Genomic DNA, 19533 nt, shown 5'->3' on the forward strand with positions numbered 1-19533 from the left:
GCTGCTGGCAAGAAAACTAGCTAAAAAGCAAAGCATTCTATAATGGTAGGGTTCTATAGGCGAACTGCAAATGATGCTGCCCATCACCACGTGCCACACACTGAGACAACTGTTGCCAACCTGTCAAGAGCTGCATTTCCTGCACACCCGTGGCAGCGCCACGGGGTTATTAACACAGGGATAGGGCTCAGTGTCCTAATGTTCCCAGGGTGCTGGTGGCCGTGCCAGGGTGTCCTGGGGGGCGGCCGGTGGGGAGCACGCAGGGGAGTGGCAGCGGAGATGTCGGGCAGGGTCGGAGCTGCCCCTCTGCCTCCACGGAGGCTGCCACGCAAGGTTATAGTTCTGCCTGCTCCTTCCTCAGGCAGCAAAACCTCCCCCGTGACGCCACGTCGCAGCCCCGGGGGTGGGACAGCAGCAATTGCTGGGAAAGTGGCTGGACGAGAGGGTGGGAGCGCATCCCAGGACCTCGGTGGCATCACTCCACGGGAGCCCAAAGCCTCGAGGGACACGGACCCCTCCACGTAAGTAGGGCCTGCGAGAGAGAGCCAGCGGAGCAGATTCCATGGAGCCCCTCCGAGAGGGATCCCTCCTTCCCTGGCGTTCGGCGTAATCCCATACTGATAAACCCAAGCTCCCGCTGCAAATAGTTCACAGCTGAAGGCACGCTCGCTTTGTTTTCTGGCTTCGCAGGGAAGGTTTAAAGGGTTTTACGGAGAGTTTAAAGCAGGTTTCACTCTGCCCGCGCCTGCACAAACCAGGGGCGGATCAAGTAACCACAGCGTAAACGCAGTGTCTGCTTCCAAAACTCCTCGGTCTTCTCAGGGAGCTACGTATAAATTTGATAATTGCTGAAAGGAACGTGCCCAAGTGAACATTATTATCCAAAAGTTTCCATCAGCCTAATTCAGAAACAATCCTTTCCTTCCTTTACTCGTTTTTTAAAGCTAACTGGCTGCAATTCAAACAGCAAAAACACAGAATCAGATAAATGGGGCACATTCAAACAGCCAAAAGCGTAATGAAAGAAGCGAGACAAATTCCTTGAACTGCGGCTAACATGAAAATGAATCTCAGCTGTTCATTAGAGACTGCTGAGCAGGGGACATCAGCAAATTAAATCATGGGAAGTAGAGGGAGGCAAAAAAAAAAAAAAAAGGTTTATTATCTAAATCTCCTCTTATTAACTGCAAAATATTTTTTCAAGATTGAACGTAGTAAAATATATTAGTGGCAGACAGCAAAGCCTCTTTTTATTATAAAATAAAAAGTTGGTAGTTGGGCAGAGCAGAAGAATGGGTAAACAAGGAATACACTACTGTGCTTTCAGAGTGGGTTAATAGTGAGTAGTTTTCACATGAAATACATCCAGGAGTTTTCTTCCTTACTCTTTCTGGCAAAATTCATACTTGATTTGCCCAGGTTAATTCAGACATTGCTGGGAGTTCAAGCGCTGGTCATCTGGGTCAGGGAGGGGTTGTTGATCAGAGATTGACAAAGTTTTTAAAGCTCTGCCTTTAAAACTCTCCCAGCCATTATCAGGCCTTTCTCATCATTGCTCTTTAACAGTGGTCTGTTTTGCTGGTTTTCCCCTTGAAAGCATCCTTGCTGTCTGAGAAAGTGGGGAACAGCCAAAGCTGGTCTGCCTTGGAGACAATATAGGTGGGAGATCACACCTTGGGTCTTGCTCCAGAAGTTTTCAGGACAGGCTCAAGGGCACGATTATCAGACACTGCTAATTGATTTCATGGCTCTGGTAGCAGCATGTACTGGAGAAGGTGCATTGTCCCCAACCTTCACCATGATCCTTCCTGCAGGAACCTTTGGGACATGTGGAGATGTGGCTCATGGGCTACAAAACCATGTCATGACTTGGACATTATCTTTGTTATGAGCAGCGAAGGAAAATGGGCCAAGCCAAACAACTTTTGTTATCATTGGAAAGGGGGCAGGAGAGGGAGCTGGAGAACTGCAGCTGCTCAGCATAATGGCTGTCCCTAGAAATCATCCTTCAAGGAGGAAAGAGAAGGTGATGGCCAAAAAACATGGAAATATCAAGAAGAAATCATCCCAAGCCCATCTTTCTGCTGGTGTACAGGGGAGAAGGAGTTGGCATCATTCTGTATGGCATTCTCATAAACAAGCGAGGAAGATGTGGCCTTGATGAGACAGATATTGGGTGGGTGGAAAACTGGTTCCATAGTTAGAAAATTTGTGGGAAGTTCACTGCCAGAAGGGGAGGTAATGGCAAGTATGAACCAGAGCCTGCTTCTCACTTGTGTTTCTGTTCATGGTTTGGAGGAGGGACAAGACTGCTTTTTGATGTGCAGCTGGGAGGGACTTGAGCACAACAGAGGCCAGAACTATATTTCAGAGGGCCAAGAGAAGTAGTCTGGGAAAAGCCCATGGCTTGTATTCGAGTGCTCATGCTGGTGAGAGAAGGCAAGGGGTCTCAGTGGGGTCAGGGAAGCCATCCTGGCTGTGCCGGGAGTCAGGGGATGTCAGCAGGTGGGAGGCTTGGCTGGAGACAGTCCAAAGAGAACAATAAAAATGATAAGAAGTGGCTGAGATGTAACCTCTGCAGGAAAGCCAGAGGAGATGGCAGGAGACACTGTGGAAATGTGGTGCAGTCCTCAAGCAAGGGACCCACGAGGAGGAAGAAAGTTCCTCTTTCCCCTTGCCAGTTAGGACAAGATGTGATGGCCTTAAACTGTGGTTTAAGAGAAGATGAAGACATCTCTGTGCACTTTTCAAGCTACAGCCTGACATTTCCTGGTAGCACACTCTGCCTCCCTTGCTCCTGACTCCCTGTAAGCCGGGTTTAGCACAACATCTATTCCTGTAACTCACGTGGCTTTGGTGAATTAACTACTTACCCATGGGAATTGTACCATTATCTTCAGAGGAACTAGAGAAATAAAGTGCATTTATAAGGTTTTTATTGTTTTCACCCCACCATCAACATTCCCTTTAAGAACATCAAAAGACTAAAAATACACATAGAGACATCTGCCAGCATCTCTGGAGATGAGTGTTGTGCTTTCTTCTAATCCAGACCCAGCCTTTGGAGCCTCTCCATGCCTTAACAAAACAGGGGGAATTTTCTTGTATTTAAGAAGCATCTGAAGACCCTTTTACTGGGTTTTGACAGAGTCCTGTGTCAGCACAGTTGAAAAATGCTGGCAGTTCCTCTGCACAGATTAAAGATGATGCATTACCCTTTGTGGCTTGGACCCGATTCAACCCAGATTGTGTTGCAAAATTGCGTAACACGGAGCGAAGTCCAGGCACGTGCTGACTTTGCCCCTCTGGCATTTTTTATTCCTTCTGTAGGTCTGAGAGGAGACCTGTCCCCTCCTTCCTGCACCCTTCTGTCCCCCAGCATGGCGTCGCCCATGAGGAACTTGCTCACCGACCCCGACAGGTACCTCCAGTCATTCCGCCTGTTCCTGGAGAAGTCGACGGAGCATCAGAGCATGCGGGAGTTCATGGAGAGGCAGCTGCCGGATGTGATAGCGAGGTAACACCGAGGTGGCCACACCGAGCTGAGGGACAGCCTGGGGTACGGTCCCGTGGTGGTGACGGGCTTGGCTGGGCTCAGGGGGCTGCCTGCAAGTGGCAGATTGCTGCTCCCTGACAGCTGCCCCATCTGTGGGTCTCTGATAGGGCTTGGCTGGAGATTCCATTTACGCACACGGCTGGATGGCGGCTCTCCGGGACGGAGCCTGCCTAGCAGGGAGGAGATAAGGCTGCATTGTTTCCTCACACACAAATACAGCTTACCCTGAATCAGCCCTGAAAAGCAGTAACAGATACTACGTACTAACGTTAAATTTGATTGAAAGCAGCTTTTTAAAAGTAATCTTTTCAGGTAATATTCAGAGTCTCTCTGGTATGGCTGAATAATTCTCCTGCTTTGCCTGCCAGTGTGTGTCCTTTGCTGGACCCCTGGCTTTGCAGGCTGGCTCAGGAGGCGGCAGCCAGCTTCAAATCCCAGCTCTGGGGAGGCTCTCTTCAGGGCTCAGGGTTTCATGGCTCTGCCAAAGCCTCCCTCAGGGATTTAAAGAATATTGCACTCTCCTCTCTTCCTCCCCATTTTGCAAAACATAAAACTCCAACAAATAGTTTTTAAGCTACTGGTCCAGACCCAGGGAAGTCTCTGTTCCTCAGAGCACAGACACAGAGAAGGGGTGTACCTGCTTCTGCTTATGTGCACTCATAATAAAAGCCTCTACAAATCACCAAAATAGCGGGAAATGGAGAATCTCCACAGAGCAGAGCTCTGAATCTGATCCCTCCTGCCCCCTCCTGCCCACTGTGCCTGTACATGCACAGATTGCACTGTGGTTTTCTCCTGCAGATTTTAGTCTTCATGGGATCTCCAGTGCTTCACATCTTGGATTTAGCACTCTCTACTGGGAGCTCTACTAACATGCATAAATAATGTTTTTCAGTATTGGAAACGGGAAATCTACAATCAATGTTCTAAGTGTTGGTGGTGGAGCAGGTATGCTACTTCAATATTCATATGTTTTTACCAAAGAATAGAGGATTAAAAATTGCAAGAAGGAGTAGAGTGGGAAATAAGTCTTTTCTTGAAAAGTCAGCTCCAAGGGACAGCTGGCAGTAGTTGGTGTGGGACCACGTTATCTGAAAACAGCTTGTGCCTCCCCACCCTGATTCTTTTATGTCCTCCACAAAAAACTCCCTCTGCACCATCACTCCTGAAGGGCAGAGAGAAGCTTGAATTGTCTCCTTAGTTTTTCTTCACACACACCCCCAAAAAAAGTGCCATCATGTCTTAGGTTCCTCAGAATATTAAATTTTTACTTGCATTGTAACTATTTATTGAGGTGATAACTCCCTATCATTGCTCTGTGACAGCCATGGCTGAGCTCTGCTTTGCCTGTACTTATTTGCCGACCACAGTCAATGCAGAAATGCCTCCTGTGTTTACTGTCCCCCAAAACACTGGAGCTTAACATAAGATCCAGAAGAAATCCAGCAGAAATCAGAATAAATAAGTATTTTATCTCAAGTTCACTGGATGGAAAAACAATACCAGTAAGATCAAGTGGTTTCTTCTTGTTAACTTCTTGCTTGAGTTCCCCCATAATTAAAACCTGTTTTCTGCTCTGCCTATTAATTCCCCACACTTAAATGTTATATGAGGAGTTAATTTAGCTCAGATGCTGTAGTCATACCATCGCCAATGACTAATCTCAGTTTTGTCAATCTCTCCTCCATACAATAATTGTACATAAATGGTGGGCCTTAGTTATAAAACAGACAGTGTGACAGGGCAGGAACATTGCTCTCCAAACAAAGGAAACCACTCTTCTGCCAAAAAAAAAAAAAAAGTTTTTATTGGGAACACTTTACTTAGGGAGGTACTTCATTCCCTGACCAGGGACAGTCCAGCTTGGCATGATGGACATTCAGTAATCAATAATGCGCAGGCAAAACTCACTTTGTGATGTCAAAACCCCCAAATCACCAAAACCCATCTGCTCGCTGGCTTGTTCCCATCAGAGGTTCTTGTGAGGTCAGGAGGGAGCTGACTCCCAAATCCCTGCAGCCAACCCTGGCTGCTGTCAGAGGGCGGTGACGGAGCTGCTGCCCCGGCCCCATCTGCCCTGCTCTTCACGGGGTAGGAGCATGGAAGGAAAGCATTTCCTTTTCACTTTTCCCCCTCTGGAGACAAGGAAGCCATTTAATGCAGGATCATATCCCATTACACTCGTCTGTACACGGCGCCTGCCTTCGCCCACAGCCGCTGCTTTATTAAGTTCACACTCCAGCGCGTCGCACTCTGTACCTTTAAAAACCATAAAAGTCATCAACACTGCTATAAAGTAGCAACTGTGCCATAAACTATCCCGTTACGTAAAATGTTTAATTAGAAACTTAATGGTGAACATAGTGGTAGCCTTTAAAAGGTAATTGTGTTGGAGAGTTTAAATAATTCCGATAGCCTAATTGCCAAATTGTTGATAATGCAAGCTGCCACAGATCTGACTGTAAAATGCCTCAGGACACTTGTTTGCATATAAAAGAGCTGACTGAAGTCAGTTAAGGCCGTGGATTAAATTATGAATCAAAGGGGTGGGTTTTTTTTTTGGTTAAAGACAATACAAGGGTGGTTTGGCCACAGAAGAGTGGAAAGGAATATACTAACCTATCTGCATATGGAAATACAAAATTTGGATTTTTGGGTTTTTATCAGGTCCTGCACAGCCCTTTCAAATGGCTGAATCACTTTACAGGAAGTTGGTAAAGCAACCAAAAGTCAGGCTATTGCAGTAGTTTGTTACAAATTGTCTGTTCCCAAACTTCATCATGGCAACCTGCAGTCAACTGGCTCTGCTCTGATTTTTCAACAGAATACAGGGTTTGCAGAGATAGCAAAGCTGCAGCTGTTTCTGCTGCTTCAGAAATTCAATTTCCCTCCCTCAAACAACGTGCTTCCACTGATGCCACGTAAATGTTGGTATTACTGGTTGCTTTGAGAAAGACATGTAAGTCTGAAAAAGTGAAACTCTTCCTCACTTTATATATTATGTCCTCTGGGCACTAATGAGCAATTTAATGCCAAATATTTTCCTTCTGTACCTCAAATATTTTGTATAATGGAGCTAATGCTGACATGGTGGGAGTTCAGGGGCGCTGAAAACCACGAGGGTGGGCAGAGGCTGTGCAGGCCCTCCCTCCACAGCCCCTCAGCAAATGCCTGTCTGGCCATCAGGGCTCGCTGGGTGATCTTCCATTCAGTACATAACTTCGTGTATTTGCAGGGAATTTTATAAAGTGGAGTTGTGTGCAAGCACAAATACATCTTTCAGGGCAATACATTTGCCTGTAACATGACCCCTGGCTCTATTATTCACTGCAGTTACCCTCTGTTTCACTCTTTCTGCCTTAATTTATTCCTCTACTATTTTTTCCACCTAAAATCTATCCAAGTACAATAAGCAGAAGTGAGCTTGAAGAAAGCTGAGCATGCCAGCGGGATATTGTCCCTGGACCCATGCCTCAGGCAGGAATATCATCTCCCTGAGTTTCCTATACACAGATGGGGTGAGATGCCAAGAAATATGGCAGCTATTTTTAAATTTTGAAATGTTGGATCTACTGGTGCATCCATCAATAAAATAATTACAGCTGGCATGAACAGCGTACTATTCCTCACCAAGAACAAAAAAGTACAGTCATCTCTGGGATATTCTGTAAACAGGGTTTGGATAAACACAAATGGTATGTGCTGTGTTCATCATTCTTTTGGGAAAAGTCACAAGACACTAAAGACAAACAGACATGAATATTGTCTCTGATTCCAGTGTAAACACGTATTTTCTTTGCCCTCCCCCACATGACCTTGTAACCAGTGAGAATATGCTCTTACTCACTCCTAAGGAATCCTGCCAGGTTCTCTGGTGACTTGGGACCATCAGAACTGGCACTGTCAGAGTCATTTAGGATATATCCCAAGAGGTTAGACCATGCCCAGAAAATAAGAGGTCAAGCCACAGGCATGACTGTGGCTGATTTTTCCCTTGGCACTGATGGTGGCAGTCAGAGAGGAGAAATGAAGATAGTTGGAATGGATATTTAAATTTTTCTGAAATCCTAGAGCTCAGTCTCCAGCGGCAACCTACTGAAAATACAAATCTGCATGTACCTGTGGGGTACATCTTCTGTACATAAACAGCAGGCACCAGTCTTCAAAACTGGGGATGTGATGGTGGTGGTGATCACATTTGCCTAAGTTCTGCTTTCATTTTCTAATTCATGCCTCCTGTTTCTCTAGGTGAGATGGACCTGCTGATCCTCTCAAAAATACAAGCCAGATATCCCGGGGTCACCATCAACAATGAGGTGGTAGAGCCAAGTGCTGACCAAATCTCCAAGTACAAAGGTATTTTTACATTAAATAAATTAAATTTACATTAAGTACGCTAAATGCATTTAAAAGTGTTGAAAGCTGAATGACCCTACATTCAAATGTTTTCTTGTCAGAAATGTCTCATAAAAGTAAAGAAAAATGCACTATTTTATGTTTTTCTGCCATAATTCCTTCTCAGCAGTGTTCGCTCTTGTTAAAACTGCATGGCAAATGCTTGGCTAGACAGACTTTAAAAGCCAAACAAGGTGGGAACTGATGGGTGATTGTATGGGAATAGAGTAAAATCCCCACATTTCAGATCGTTTTTCTCCTTCAACTTGCACTGAATCAGGATCCTTCCTCGGCATCAAAGGGAAAATTTTAGTGTCTCATGGTAATTCTCTGACATCTTAAAAATCGTTTGCAACAAATAGCTAAACCTCACAGTGGTGCACTAAATTAGTTACCATGCTTTGAATTAGAAAACATGTTCAGAAAAGCAAGACTGATAGGAAGCTCTGGGGCTTAGAGTTTGTTTCCTTCCACCAGCCCAAAGGTCTGAGCAACACTCAAGAAGAAAAGCAAATCGTTCTCCAAGGAGGACTGAGTGTTAACAAGGGTACTTTGGTCAAATTGCCCTACAAAGTGAGCATTAAATAGCAATCCTCAGTTTGATTATCACTGGATTAACACCTACCAGGCTTCACCTTAGCAGGTAATTATGGTGCTGTGTGGAGGTGACACCAGCTACATGTAGGGGCTGTGAGAAGCCCAGAGCACGGCACTCCTTCCCAGAGTGGCTGCTGAATGGATGTGACAGTAATGAATGAACCTCATCAGCAGACTGTGTTGTTGGAAATGCTCCAAACCATAGTAAACACCAGACTGTAAAACCACGCTGTAAATCTCCAACTCTTCCTCTTGCTTAAGTCCTTAAAAACGAAGCATTCTCAGTATGAAGCAACGTGTGGAAGTCAAAGGAAAAAAAAAACCCTTTCTCTCGGAATTCAGAATCACTGGAAACACCAAAGGCTCCCAATAAACACATAATTCTTTTATATGTGTCTCTGCATTACATGGACCTGATCTTTTAAAAGATGGTTCATACAAAATTCTGGGAGCTTTTACATTGCTCCAGGCTGGAATGGTGAAGGATGGGCAACAGAGCATCAGCTCTCTTTACAAGACATTTGCGCACCTGCAAAAAGCATTTCTGTCCTGTCTGGGCTATGTAGGACTGAGTTTGTTCTGAATCTTCCTAAGTGGTCCCATCAGCTGCCACCAACAGTCCTATCCTACTTCAATGAGCTTCTTTTCAGAAGAAAGTTAAAGAAAATATAACGTGTTGCCCTTATTTTAAGTTTTATGCTAAACTAGAAATGAAATATTCATCTGAATTTCTTTCTTTAAACTTTCTTATTTGGTAATTAATCACGTCCCCAGTAGGTACCGTTAATTAGGTTTCTGAGGCCTAAGATTTTCCATGGAGAATTAGAAACATTATCTGCACCTCTGAGGATTCAGGAGTTATGTTTTCTGCCTCACCAAATACTTTCTCCTAGGGAAGTGGAAGCCAAGCTCACAAGAGAAACTTCACACTGGGACATGCAGTGATGACAAACCCAGGTTTCTCTTAGGCTGAGACATACGATGGAAGCTCTACTCAAAGCTCCATGGCCAGGCTGTGACTTTCCTTCATTCGTGGTCCATGGCCTGGTGAAGTCCTTTGGTGACTACAATTGGAGTGTTGGTGGCCCCAGGACTGAGCTGCCTTGCCCTTGCACAACTGCAGGCAGCCCAGTTTTGATGGCACCTGTCAGGGGCACATGACCAGCTTTGATCCAGACAGCAATCTGGGGTGAAAAGCGAAAATTAAGGAAAACTTTTCAAAATGGCTTCAGATGAATCTTTGGGCAGGAAATCCACATAACAAGTTCACATTTCCTGAAAGTTTGACTTTAAAGGCCCACTCTGGCAAGCAATTCAGTTGTCCTTGCAGGCAGACTAGCAGTTGAACTGAACCAGATTGCACCAGGTTATAGGTGATGGGGTATGAACTGCTGCTGGATGACACCTGAGTTTAAAACAGCAAATGAAAACTGAACTGCAAGTGCTGGGGCCATTGACTGATAACTGGAAGTTAACAGAGTAACAGCAACAGCATCTGAAAGAGGTGGCCCATTTTCAGCCACGGAAGAATGGAGATAAGCACTGATGGAGCATTTCTCATCTGTCTGATGGGGATGTGTCCTAATCGGAGCCCAAAAGGAGAAACGTTATTGTTAGTGGTGTAAAGGCACTGGTCTTAGCAAATGGTGTTGTTTTGAACATGTGTTCTGTAGCTAAGGCTCAGTCTGCCTTTGGGCCATTTAAGTTTTAAATTTATGCTAACTCCAGCGAAGCACAGGAAATGCATCCAGGCTAGCTTTGTCCTGGAGCAATCCTGGGCGCCAGGCAGGAACGCAGTGAGATGAGCTCCATATGCCAGCAGATGGACATTAGTATTCCAGCATCCCCTAAATTATGAAATTATCTCACAGTTTTGCTCCCATAAAAAAGGAAAGAATGCAGTGATGAGCCAGGCCCTCAGTGTAACTTATTCTTTGAATCTACTTCTCCAGTTTTCTACTTTCCTCAGTTGCTGATATCCATTGTATTGAGGTCTGAAAACACTCCATATATCACTCCTTATACTAGTCTTTGCTTTAAAATACTGTCATCCCTTTTATCTGAAGTAGTTGGCCTAAACTGTGCACTTTTGAAAAATTATTTCAACACAGCATAAGCCAAAATGTCAAGAGGTAGGTCCTTGTTTACCGAGCAAAGCTCCTTCCCTCTCCCACCAATTACACAGTCTCAGAAGGAGACATTTGCTTTCTCTGCCATTCTCAACCTTTTAATTGTGCTTCTCTCCATAATAACCCACTCTTTGATCCATCCTTCAACTGCTGTATTTATTTGGGGAAAACCCTCCACCACAGCCTGGCTTCTGCTCAGCCATGTGGGTTTTGTGTGGCATTTATGTGATGAGACCATCAATCCTTCTCCTATTCAACATGAAATATGCTGCTCGTGGCCTCATGAGCCAACCAACATATTTTAAATTAACTGGAGCCAATCTTGGGAAGAATTTATTTCTTTTGTTTTATAAATCATGCAAAGACCAGAGGAGCCAAATGAGGGAGCAAAGGGAAAAGCATCAAGACCCTCTTAAGACTTCATCCTACAAAGCCCTTTACAGCCTCCTCCTCACATATGGGCTCAAGGTTTTAATTACTTTACTGTTGTGTTAAACTGGTACCAAAACTCTCTACCTAAATATAACTTTTGGATGTATTAAAGCTCTGAGTGGAAATCAGTCCCGTATTTGCAATTGAGATAACTCTGCCCTACCTTCTGCCATGTTTAAGAGCGTGTGGCTCAGACATCAAACCTTGGGAACGTAAAGTTTACCTGGCACAAGGAGACAGCTTATGAATATGAAAGTCGAATGAAAGCAGAAAAGAAGTCTAAAAAGTGGGACTTCATTCACATGATCCAGGTAAGAGTCTCTGCAAAGTAAATGCTATCAAAGTCTTGGCTGTTAAAAGTATGCATGAAGTATGTGACCTCATTATCCACTCTAAGGGGGAGAAAGGTGAGTTTACTTCCCAGTAATTTGAAGTACTTCAGCATAAGTGAACTGCAAAAATGAAAAGCAGCTTTGAGCACAGTAGTCCTATTAACCAGGCTGTGGGTGGCAGTCAACTAAAAATACATTTTAACTAGTGTCTTCAAAAGCTCCTTGTCCTCTCCATGAAATTGCCTTTGTATTTCCAAGTTCACTGAAGCCATTACAAGCCATCTTCACTGAGAAGAAAGGAGAATCTCTTTATCTCAGGTTAATGAATGAACATGAGCTTGGTCCTGGGAGAGCCAGAGAGCAGGCACGGCAGTGACAGCCTGAGCCTGCAGTGCGAGCCCACTGCCTGGCATCTTGCTAACATGCCTTGTTGTCCCACCTGTCAGGATCGCCCCTATTTGAATTATTTTACCAGTGGTACTAGTTCTAATAGATGGCACTGTATGTCTGTAAGCATCTCTGCTTTTTCCAGATGCTGTACTATGAGAGAGATGTCCCAGCAACTGTCCGGTATTTCCACAGCCTCCTGGAATCGCAGGGAAAGCTCCTCATTATCCTGGTGTCAGGTGAGAGTTGCTCCGTGAGAGTTGCTCATTCAGGCAAGAGCTTTGGGGTTTCTGTGAGTTTAGCACAGGCCACAGGGTGAAATGACATCCACTGAAACCTGTGTGAGTCATAAACACCAAGGTGTTATGAGCCACCAAACCCACGTCGTGGGCACAAAACATCTTCCTCTTGCCCTATGCCTTTCCCCATCTTACAGCCTGTCCAGCTGTGGACAACAGCAGAGGCCCCACATCAGGAGGGAGGCTCCATCCTGCAGCTCTCACTCGGAAGAGCTGCTCCATCCTCAGCTGTCTGCTGGAAAAGGCTTTCCAGGCTGGGCGCTGCATTATCTCGCTCCCGGAGACTCGTGGCATTAAGCAAACGGCCACGGCGGGGCTCGGCTGTGCCATACAGCAGGTGTTACAGCACATATGGTTCATTTTCTTCTCAAACTGCCCATTTCCTTAATATCATCATTTTTGTGTAGAAAACGGCGTTCTTAGGCCGTTTCAGGTCTCGTAGAGATGCTCTGTGGTCAGTCCAGCAGGAAAATGCAGGAGCAGAGTAAACAACGACCTTTTAATACTGTGAGCAAGGCATGCCAGAGGTACTGAAATGGTGGAGTCCAATTTGACTCTGGAAAGCCTTTAATTTGCCTTAAAAGCTATGGAAATTTTAGTTGTGTAAACAGTCTCATCTGATAATTTTGAAAGGGATGTTAAGCATTATTTGTTCAGAGGTTTAAGCTTAATTTCTTATTTAATTTGGCCATGTCTGCAAACTGTATTTGATGAAGTTGCTTTTCAGTTTGTTCATGAAGGATCCACAATGCAGAGACCATTCTCTGAAATGAATTTATTCAAACTATTTTCTTTCCAAAATATTTTTGGTTCAAAGTGTTTTCAATCAGTTCACGACAAGAAATCTGTAACAATATGATTTAAAATGACTTAAAAAACCCTGTACTTGTTCTTTGGCTGAACGAGAATAAATCGTAATATCAGGCTATTGCTGATTACCTACACGTATTTAACTGAAACTCTTTTTCAGTTGCTTAACCTGTCTATTTGAATATTCACAAAACATGAATAAAGGAAGGAACACATCCTTATTCAAAATTAAAATTATTAAAGTTCTGAGTTCATGGAGAGGATCCGAAGTCCTCTCTGGGCCACGTGACTCCACATGTTCTGATGGAGCAGAAGTTGCTGGAGCCAACAAAAAACTGGGAAAGAAAAGCAGGACTCAGATTACAAGAGAGGAAAGCAAGGGAAAACCTTGGGGAAACAAGAGAATAGAGAGAGGAAGGAAGAAGTGCCACGAAAATGAGCACTGAAACAAAAAGAGGTACTGAAAGATCAGCAGAACAAAGCTCATTTTGAAAAAGGAAATGTCTTCTCCAACACAAACACATCAGGGTGTGTTAATTAAAACCCAGTTTGTTAGGAGAGGGCTTGGGTCAGTCGGTGGAGTTGCAGTCCCTCCTGCTCTGACCCTGCCAGGAGAGCAGGCGAGTTGCAGGAGCTATGGATCTGTTTACATCGCCCTGAAAACAAAAGCAGTGCCATATGCTGAGCCTGTCAAGGGCCATTATAATAATGCTGCGTTCAGGTACTGTGTAATTGCTCGGCTCAGAGACGGCACTGAGTCACACAACACTGACACCAGCAAATTTCCTGCAATTAACGCTCTGCATTCAATTTCCACCAGGTGAAAGAAAATATTGTAGCCTCTCTTCTAAACACCAAACTGTTTATTTGACTATAAATAACTGTTTGCAGATAAAGCAACTGCAAAATCTACGGAGCAACTGGTTTTAGTACTTAGGGAGAATTATAGCTGTAACTTTCAAGAGCTGCTCATTAGGCTCGAAGTTATTTTCATCCTGTCCAGTCATTGTGGGTGATCCTTATAAAAATGATTTATGGGAGAAATCCTGAATCAGACATCCAGGCTGAGGGAAAATAAAGATGTGAAGACATAACTGGGGAGTTTTCAACTTACCCGGCTGGTTTTGCTTTGTAAAATGTCTCTTCAGAAGAGGTGCATGCACGGGTATGAACTGCTCTGGCCTCACCTGGGGGCTTTGGGGAGAGGTGCTGGAGCTCCAGGGTAGATAATGTGTCCACTCGCTCCAGCAGTCCCCAGACCTGAGGCACAGAAGCAGGGAGTCAGCCGTCTCCACCATGCGCCCCAGGACACATCCCAGCTCTGACAACTGCTAAAAAAACCACAGATGATCAAAAATGTGTCCAAGTAATGTTTTTCCTTACTCCTGAGCATTTCTCTGGTGGTTCCTCTCTTAGGAAAGAGTGGCTGGGAAACGCTGTGGAAGAAGTATGCGTCTTCCTTCCCTTTGAATGATCTCTGCACTTATGTCTCCTCTGGTGACTTGCCAAAGATGCTGGATTCAGCAGGGCTGAAGTACCAGCTCTATGAGCTCCCATCCCACCTGGACATAACGAGCTGCTTTATTGAAGGGGACAAAAATGGGGAGTTGTTGCTGGATTTCCTGACAGAAACACTTGAGTTTTCTAAAACTGCTCCTCCTGAACTGAAGCGTCAGTTAATGGAAGAGTTGAGAAAGCCTGGGTGCAGTGAAAACAGAGATGGGAAGGTGCTTTTCAATAACAGCCTGGGTGTAATAGTGATTGACCCATGAATTAACCTATTCTTGCTTCTTGATCTAAAGCAAAAAGTCAGATACAAATTGTTAAGGACTGAAATATTTTTTAAAAATATTTTTAAATGGCTTAATTCAGCATTGATATATAATTTTTGGAGCTTGTTAAGAAATCAGTATTAACATCTGTTGTTCTAAGTGAGCTTTAATACCTGATTAATTCTACACTAATCCATGAATGTTTAACTCACTGGGCAGTAAATTGTGTTTTATCATACGGATGTTGTATAATCAGCTATAACTCAAACTATCCACTCAGGCAAAGTGGATACAGAAACCCAACCATTCCCTAAGAAATAATCCACAACTACATGTGGTTTCATCCTCTTCATTTAAAAACTCTCTACAGATCAGGCAAGCAAATTACAGCTTCTCAGCGCAGCTGGCAGGAGTGGAGGCTCACAGTGACTATTGATGGGATTTCTTGAGCTTGTGACTTCAAGATCTCATACCTCCAGTTACTGTGAAAGTGGCCTTGCACTTGCGTGTTCAATGGTTTCCTTCTCCTGCCTCCTAAGCCAACTCCATGTAAAGGCACTGCTTCCTTTTTCCTGGATTTTTACTTTAAGACGGTGTACAAGAGGGAAGCGATGGAAGATGGTTGAGGCACAGGGCTGGTAACAACTGTCCTGGAGAGGTGGATTTCAGTGCTGAGCCCCTATGCACAGTCTTTGCCAGGAATCAGCAGCTACAGTCACACAGGACCTTTTTTTTTATTTTTTTTTTATTTAACCACACAAACCTTCTGGTCACAGCATTTCCCTCAACAGGCAGTGAAGGCCACAAAGGCCTGTGAGCTTTGTAACAAGGAAAATGTGAAAATAAAATGTGATACCAAAACTGACCAGTTCCAGTAGCATTTTTTTCATTTTCAGTGGTGTTGTGCCAGGTAAATCTGTTCAATATATAGGGAGTTCAGCAAGAAGGTGTTTCAGTCCCTGCTCCATGTGAGGCTGTTGGGGTTGATGCATTTGTTTTGCTAAATGGTTTTATAGTTTTAGGAACTGTTTTGCTCTCTATGAGGCACAATGCATAGTGGAATACAATATAGTTGCTTGAATGGATTTAATAGTCTGAATACTCAATTTGTCCCATGAGACAGGTGTGATTTCTGCCATTGAAATAATTTGATTCAGTGTTGAAATGGTTTACTTTAGGTAATACTTTAGCTGAAAGAAATTATGTTTTATTTTTGCACACCCATATCTGATACAATATAGATTATTAATGATATGAAGTCATTTCAAGAGATCATATTAGGCATTAATAGCTGTTTATATTCATTTTGGGGCAAATTATTTGAAACACAAACCTCTCCTAGTGCTCAAATATTAATTTCCAGTGTATTTTAGAATGCTTCCTTGATATTTCTCAGCTGTTGAGCAGAACAAGATCTATTACCACTTTACACAGTTCTGTGCACAGACTCCTGCATTACAAGACCTCAGTATATCTGTAAGCTGCTACAGTCACATGCCAAAGCAGGAAAGAAAGCAAATCTCTCATTAGAACAGATTGCTGCATGCATTTCTAATGGGAAACAAATTAAAGATACAATTATTTTCATAGCTCTTTTATGCTGCCAGTGACCTTTTCTAAATGGTGCTTGCAAAGGAGGTGACCGCTGAATATTGCCACATCAACCCTGTCAGGAGTGAGAGATCTCTGAGAGCCACAGGAATGCCAAAACAAAAACAAACCCCCTCAAATCCAACAACAAAACCCAGCAATAAGATGCACGTGCAGGTCCTGTTGTTTTCTTTTTTTAGCAGACTTAAAAAAGAACCCACATGAAAAAAAGGGTTTAGGGGGTTTGGGGGAGGTTTTTCCTGAAAATGCAGGAGGGAGCAGGAAAGATGAGGAGCAGCAGAGCTGATCTGGAGAGAAGAGAGGAGGATATGACCACACACACACACACAAAAAGATGTTCAATATGAATGCACGAGAGAGCTCCTTCCCCTCTTTTGCTTCTGAGGATAATTTCATTAAAAAACTGGAGGAAAAAACACAGTAAGCTCCATTCTGTATATGCTGCTGCTTCTGCTAAGGGACTGGGGGAAAACTGAATCAGCAGAGCACCCTTAAGGGATAAATTATTTTTAATTTTAAATTTGGAACACTCACATTTCCAAGAAGTAAATATTACTTAGGAGGAAATGAGTATGGGGAAGCACAATTTTATGCTCATTTTACCATAAAAACTGTAGGACATTTTGTAAATTTCTCAAACAGCTTCCTAACAGAGTGAAGAACCACATTTTCATGTGAGAATCATCCTTAATTGTACAGTGAGATCCTGATATTCCACAGCGTGGTTGGGAAGCACAATTTGTCCATGGAGTGAGACTTACACGGCAATTTTGAGTTTACCTGTGTGCTTCCTACACTGAATTAATTGTTTTCCTCTCAGAAAGTCTGCCTTATCTCAACCACCAGAAATTGCTTCCAAAAGCACGTCTCCAGACCAGCCTTGGTGTTTGCAAACCCCCAGGAAGATGTGTGGGCAGATGGGATGGGTCTTCGTAGAACCATAAAATCACAGAATGTTTTGGGTTGGAAGGAACCTCCAAGATCATCCAGTTCTAGCCTCCCTGCCATGGGCAGGGACACCTTACACTAGACCAGGGTGCTCCAAGCCCCGTCCTACCTGGCCTTGGACACTTCCAGGGATGGGGCAGCCACAGTTTCTCTGGGCAACCTGTGCCAGGGCCTCACCACCCTCAAAATGAGGAATTTCTTCCCAATATCTGATCTAAAACTGCCCTCTGTCAGTTTGAATCCATTCCTCTTGTCCTATCACTACATGTCTTGCAAAAAGGCAAATCCCAACCCCACATTTTCCTCACTTGCACTCCCAGAAAACTAACTTATAGGCTTTATACAGAGGTTCACTGAGAGCAGTGGTATTAAACCAGCATAACACTGATTGAAACATGTTAGGCTTCAGGATACCTATATTAAAAAAATATACCAGAAATGATCCTGAAAGTTCTTCATGCGTGGGTACCCCTTTCTGGCTAAATACACAATGTTTTAGCAATGAAATGTGACTCTGGGCAAATGAAATCCTTTATATTACATCTATATATTTCTCAGAGATGGCTCTGAACAGTGTTTGTTTTCAAACTGTGAGACATTCATTTTTGTTTTCATTTCAGAGGCACATAAACCTGGACTATGCAGATTCTAATACAGGTACAGGAGAAAAAAGCTGGAGGGAGGGAGGAGGAGGAAGAGGAGGAAGCCTCCTTTGAAACAGCAGGCAAACACGCAGGCCTGTGTCCCTCTGATAAGTCAGAATGAGCTTGTGGCTCTGATGGTGCATCAGGTGATTATTTCCCAGTGTCATTCCCGTGGGAGGTTTGCTGTGCAGGGAAGGGAATAGCCCGATGCCCACGAGCGAGGTATGGCTTTGGAGCGATGCCACACGGGGAGGCTGGGGCAGAGCCACAGCGGGGGAGCAAAGGGCTGACCCCCTCCAAAGGAGCCCAGACTTCATGCATATATCCCCCTGCATCAAACACATCTGCCTGAACAGCTTCAGGGCTGTTACTTTAAATCACACATAGAAAAATATTCTCCCTGCTCCGTTAATTACAACAGCGAATTGAACAAACGCACTCACAGCTCGGCTGCTGTCGCCGTTCCTACGTCGGTGTAATTCATGCTTGCAGCCCATGATAGGATTTTTAATGTCATTACACAGTAGGGCAAAGTCTTCATTTTTAATAAAAATACAAATGCTAAAATGAAATGGATTAATATCTAATTTTACATCTTCATTTACACGATGTGCAAAATTATCTTAAATATTTGTTATGGATGGAGTGGCTTTCCACCAATTTAGGCTTTTTTTTTTTTTCATACAGGAGAATGTTAACAGAAATTGTAGCATAAATCATTGCCTTGTACAGTACCAGAAGGCGCATATAAAAACCCATATCTTTACTGCACATATTTCCCATTAACCATAATCTATTAGTAATTGAAGTTCATTACAAATTCTTGTAGACTTTATTGCTATCATGCTGCATGACATAGTGAACCTGGCTTGCATAACAAGAAGTCCTTGCTGGGAAATATCCTATTAACAATGACAGTGCATTTGTCATTGTGATAATAAATCCAAAGCTGCCTGTAGATTATAAATTATTGTGGCGCCATTTCCACCGTTGTAGTTTAAAAGTTTTGTCAGCACTTCCATTTTACCCCTGCTTTACGGGCAGTTATAACCTGACCATAAAAATCTGCAGGGAGCTGAATCCCAGCTTACAAGGTCTCAGCCCCAGAGAGCGTTTCTTCCCTCAGTAAGATTCATATTTCATCCACATAAAAACCTCTGAGGCAGAAGCTGTGTTTATGACAGATCTTTAGGTTCTACATTTGCATAGATTTTAATTGGAAAAAAACCCCAGGCTATTTGTCAAGTAATTTGTCCATAATATTTCTAAAGATTGTGGTAAAATTTAAAAATTCATCAGGACAAAAAGATGGGAGCTGGGCTGAGCTAAGTGTTCACTGTTTAGCACCTGAAAAAACCTCAGTCCTTATCTCCAGGTGCCACAGACTTTGGGGAGGCATTAAGCACACCCTGCTTCTCTTCAAAGGAGAAACTGAAGAGAAATGATGCTTCCATATGCCTCACAAAGGTGTTTTGAGGATTAATTACTAACACTGAAATTCTGGCATCCACTCAAGTCATCCTTCATCACATCTATGCAATTCTTTCAGCTCTATATAGGTTTTAAGTGTTATTAAAAGAAAATTGCCATAGAGTTGAACTTTAAGCATTAATTATGACTT

The 19533-nt window shown here is 43.6% G+C and overlaps 1 protein-coding gene across 1 annotated transcript; it reads left to right on the forward strand.

Annotated features, from left to right (window-relative positions):
* The first annotated feature begins 392 nt into the window (after positions 1–392).
* On the forward strand, positions 393–15570 carry LOC126652973 (histamine N-methyltransferase-like). The gene is made up of 7 exons (XM_050340282.1): positions 393–521; positions 3331–3517; positions 4452–4504; positions 7805–7912; positions 11290–11420; positions 11974–12067; positions 14354–15570. The coding sequence occupies exons 2-7, from the start codon at positions 3381–3383 to the stop codon at positions 14707–14709; spliced, it is 879 nt and encodes a 292-aa protein (XP_050196239.1). The 5' UTR covers positions 393–521; positions 3331–3380; the 3' UTR covers positions 14710–15570.
* The last annotated feature ends 3963 nt before the right edge of the window (positions 15571–19533 follow it).

The sequence above is a fragment of the Myiozetetes cayanensis genome, unplaced genomic scaffold (assembly GCF_022539395.1).
Source record: "Myiozetetes cayanensis isolate MyiCay16 unplaced genomic scaffold, myiCay2020 scf9, whole genome shotgun sequence".
Taxonomy (NCBI): domain Eukaryota; kingdom Metazoa; phylum Chordata; class Aves; order Passeriformes; family Tyrannidae; genus Myiozetetes; species Myiozetetes cayanensis.